A 4,109-nucleotide genomic window follows, 5' to 3' on the forward strand; every position below is an offset into this window, starting at 1 on the left:
CCCCCCCGCGCTGGAAAGGCGGCGGGCGCTCCGCGGCTCGCGGCCGGCAAAGCCGGGGAGCGTGGAAGGCGCAAGGTGCAGGGTGTGCGTGTGTGTGAGCGCGGGGGGGCGGCGGGGGGAGACTGCATGCGTGCGTGTGTGTATGTGTGTGTGTGTGTGTGCGTGTGTGTGTGTGTGTAGGAGAGGAGGGGGGGCGAGCCCCGTCCGCCCCTTATAAGAGACACAATCCTCAGCCACTTTTTTGCAAAAGGGGCTTTGCAAAGCAGCCTGCGCACACGCGAGCGCCACGAGCCTCCCCGCGGCCGCCGCACGGAGGGCGAGAGGGAGGGGGGCGGGCAGAGCCGCCCGCCGTACCCGCCGCCCGCCCGGCTCCGCCGCCCGCTCCCCTCGGTCGCCGCCGTCCCTTTCCCCTGCCGTTCGTCCGTCGCCTTGCTCCTTTTTTTTTTTTTCCTTTAAGTGAACGTCGCAAATTTTTTTCATTTTCGTTTTTTCGATTTTTTTTTTTTTTTTTTTTGGTGGTGGGGGCACCGGGACCGGCCGCCGCTCGGGCGCCCCCGCCTCGCAGAGGACGCCCCCGCGCCCATGGCCAGCGGCAGCCCCGCCAGGATGTCCAGCGCCGCCGGGCAGCCGCCCTTCCTACAGCCGGCGTGCTTCTTCGCCGCCGCCGTGGCCGCCGCCGCCGCTGCCGCCCCTCCGGGGCCGCCGCCGGGGGCGCCGCCGCCGCAGCTGAGCCCGGCGGGCGGACAGCCCTCCCCGGGCGGCAAGCCCTCGGCGCCGCGGGCGGCCAAGCGGCAGCGCTCGGCCTCGCCGGAGCTGATGCGCTGCAAGAGGCGGCTCAACTTCAGCGGGTTCGGGTACAGCCTGCCGCAGCAGCAGCCCGCGGCCGTGGCGCGGCGCAACGAGCGGGAGCGCAACCGCGTGAAGCTGGTGAACCTGGGCTTCGCCACGCTGCGGGAACACGTCCCGAACGGCGCCGCCAACAAGAAGATGAGCAAGGTGGAGACGCTCCGCTCCGCCGTCGAGTACATCCGCGCCCTGCAGCAGCTGCTCGACGAGCATGACGCCGTCAGCGCTGCCTTCCAGGCCGGCGTCCTCTCGCCCACCATCTCGCCCAGCTACTCCCACGACATGAACTCCATGGCGGGCTCTCCCGTCTCCTCCTACTCCTCCGACGAGGGCTCCTACGACCCGCTCAGCCCCGAGGAGCAGGAGCTGCTCGACTTCACCAGCTGGTTCTGAGCTCCGGCCGCCCCGGTGGCAGGTGGGTACGCGCCCGCGGAGGGCCGGGGGGAAAGCAGGGGACGGACGCGGGGCGGCGGGGGCGCAGCCACCGGGGGAGGGGACGCAGCCGGGGTGCCCCCTCGGGCGGGCTCCGCGGGTCCCCCGGTACTTACGGGCGGCTCGGTGCTGCGCTGGTCCCGGCGCGGCTCTGATCTCCTCTCTCTTTTATTGTTACAGGACAGTTACAAAAGGGAAAAAAAAAAAAAACAAAGCAAAAAGGAGACAAACAAACCCAACACAAACACAGATCGCACACAGAGAGACAGAAATCCACCCAGAAAAAGAACCTGTTGCGTTTCCAGCTCCCCCGCCGTCGGAGGGCGGTGCGGGCACGTCTCTCGGCGGGCGGGCACAGCGCTGCGCGCCGCGGGGGAGGTCGGGGCGGCCGTCCCCGGAGCCCGACCGGCCTTTGCACTCCGTCGCACTGCCACGGACAGCGCCCCGGCGGAGAGGGTGTCCGACGGGGGAGCCCCGGGCCGCGGGAAGGGCGCTGCGCTCCTCGGCCGGCGGAGGAGCTCTTCTTCCTCCTCCTCCCCAGCAGAAAGGCGGCCCCCCCGCACCTCGCCGCCGCTGCGGCCCTTCAGAGACTGGCGTTCATCACCTGTGGACAAAGTTAGTTTCCCGATGTTTGTGGAGATGCTGAAGTTAAGCTATGCTGTACTCAAAGAAGTCCCTGGAGCTCCGTCTACCCCCCACCTCCCTGCGCCTCTCCCTCCCCTCGCTCCAAGCTTTTCCTCTCGTTTCCATCATAGAATGCTTCCAATCTTTTTTTTTTTTTGTGAATTTTTTTATGATAAGAAAATCTATTTGTATCTATCCTAACCCGGTTGGGGATATATTAAGCTATTTTTGTACATAAGAGAGAGAGAGATTTATAGAGGTTTTGTACAAATGGTTTAAAATGTGTATATCTTGATACTTTTTTTAATATGTAATGCTTATTACCTCTTCATGTTTAGACTTGTAGTCGACGTTACCTTACAACTGCCATTTTTGTATGTGGTTTTGTAAAGGACTTGGATTTCCTCCAGATGTACTTTAGCACCAACGTGTCTTACTTTATAGAAACTTTGTTAATGTATTAATAATGTTATTAAACAATGTTCAAAGTGAACAAAGTTTATGCAGCTATTGTCCAAACGCAAAACGGTAGCCATTTGTTTTTATATGCTGCCTTTTGAAAAAAAAAAAAGCAAAAAAAAAAGCAAAAACACACAAACAAACAAAACCCCTACATCACTGCCTTTTCTTACTGTTTTATTACAAACTTACAAAGGTCCTGTATAACTCTGTTTTATATAAACTAGTTTCGTAATAAAACTTTTTTTTAATTAAAATTATCAGCTGCCTACCGCATGCAATTTTTTTTCTTTCTGCCATTGACAACCATGAATGTAAGGACAGAATGTTAATTGATGTTATACCGGAGCTAAGTTGCATATGAAGTGTTTGTATCTGATGGATGTAACATATATATCTTTATCTATCTCTATATAAATATGCAAAGATCTAGCGGTATCACCATTGTTTTCTTGCCCTTCTGTGTTGCAAATGTGTATCCAATTCGAAAGACGAGGGAATGATTAATGATTGCATTGTGCTTCCTGAAATCACTGCACATTAAAGAATTCCCCCGAAAGCCCAAGTATTAAAAAAAGAGGGCGCTCCATCCCGCGTTTCGGCGGTGTGACCCTGTCCTGCTCCACTGGTCTGACCCAACGGGGCTGAAAAACCCGGGGGATAGCACAGTCGCCGCCACCCAAAACACGGGCTGCTGTGTTGCCGCTGCAAAGATAGTGGCTGGGTAAATAAAACCGTCGGGGGAAAGACGGGAAGCGAGAGGCGAAGGGAGATAAAAATAAATAAATAAATAAAGTAGTAGAAATGGGTGGCAGCTTAGAGACATTGGTCTTTCTAAGCTTGTTATTCTACCCAAATAGCGTGATCTGCCTGTAAAAGTACCCAATTACCAAGACTCAAATAGAAATTGGACTCTTCCCCCCATTCCCCGCTTTTTTTTTTTTTTTTTTTTTTTTTGGCTAGCCTGCTTGTTGTCAGTTAGCAAGGACGTGACCAGAATTCGCCTTCTTTTCGCCTGGCTCCTACATCACTTGCAAATTCAGTTTGCGTGCACCAAGCCAAGCGGAAAGCAAAGCGCAAAATGCATCTTACAAAAAAAAAAAAAAAAAAAAACAACAAAGAAAGGGGAGGAACAGCGGGGTGTTGGATGGTAAAAAAAAAAATAAACTAGACCCAGCTCTGCCAAAAACGCGCCATCGAGTTGCGAGGGATGCGCTATTTTTAAAAAAGAAGAGGGAAAAACTTTGGTGGAGGACCCCGGAATTTTCCCTGTGTGTGTGTGTGTGTGTGTGTGTATGTGTCACTATATATGTATATGTACAGATGCATATGCACACATGGTCATTGATACATGTGTATATGAATGCATAGTCCTTCCTGCATTGCTTTAAAAGTATACCCACATTTGCCCCTTTGCCTCCTCCCCTCATGCCCTGAAATGATCAATACGTGATTTAATCGCGGGGGGTGGGGGGGAGAAGGACGGGACGGGGGGGGGACGGGACACGCTGGGGTCACGAAATCCCTCATTACTTTAGCACAAACACTCTTTGTTTTAACCGCTCGTGGAACTAATGTTTAGTTATGAAAATAATAACCGTTATATGCCGCCATCCGCTCTCCCTTTACAGCATCTCCCTTTTTATTTACCCACTTTTGCAAGTGTACAGATAAGGTATGCAAAGAAAGTGTAGCGAGTAATTTATAGCTATGAATATAACATTAGGATAATGTTTCATTCTGTTACA

At 53.6% G+C, this 4,109-nt stretch overlaps 1 protein-coding gene across 1 annotated transcript; it reads left to right on the forward strand.

The window, feature by feature from the left end:
* Nucleotides 1-434: 434 nt before the first annotated feature.
* ASCL1 (achaete-scute family bHLH transcription factor 1) lies at nucleotides 435-2,473 on the forward strand. The gene is made up of 2 exons (XM_027668442.1): nucleotides 435-1,261; nucleotides 1,459-2,473. The coding sequence occupies exon 1, from the start codon at nucleotides 583-585 to the stop codon at nucleotides 1,237-1,239; it is 657 nt and encodes a 218-aa protein (XP_027524243.1). The 5' UTR covers nucleotides 435-582; the 3' UTR covers nucleotides 1,240-1,261; nucleotides 1,459-2,473.
* Nucleotides 2,474-4,109: the final 1,636 nt, after the last annotated feature.

This window comes from Corapipo altera, unplaced genomic scaffold (assembly GCF_003945725.1).
Source record: "Corapipo altera isolate COAL_440 unplaced genomic scaffold, ASM394572v1 1, whole genome shotgun sequence".
NCBI lineage: Eukaryota > Metazoa > Chordata > Aves > Passeriformes > Pipridae > Corapipo > Corapipo altera.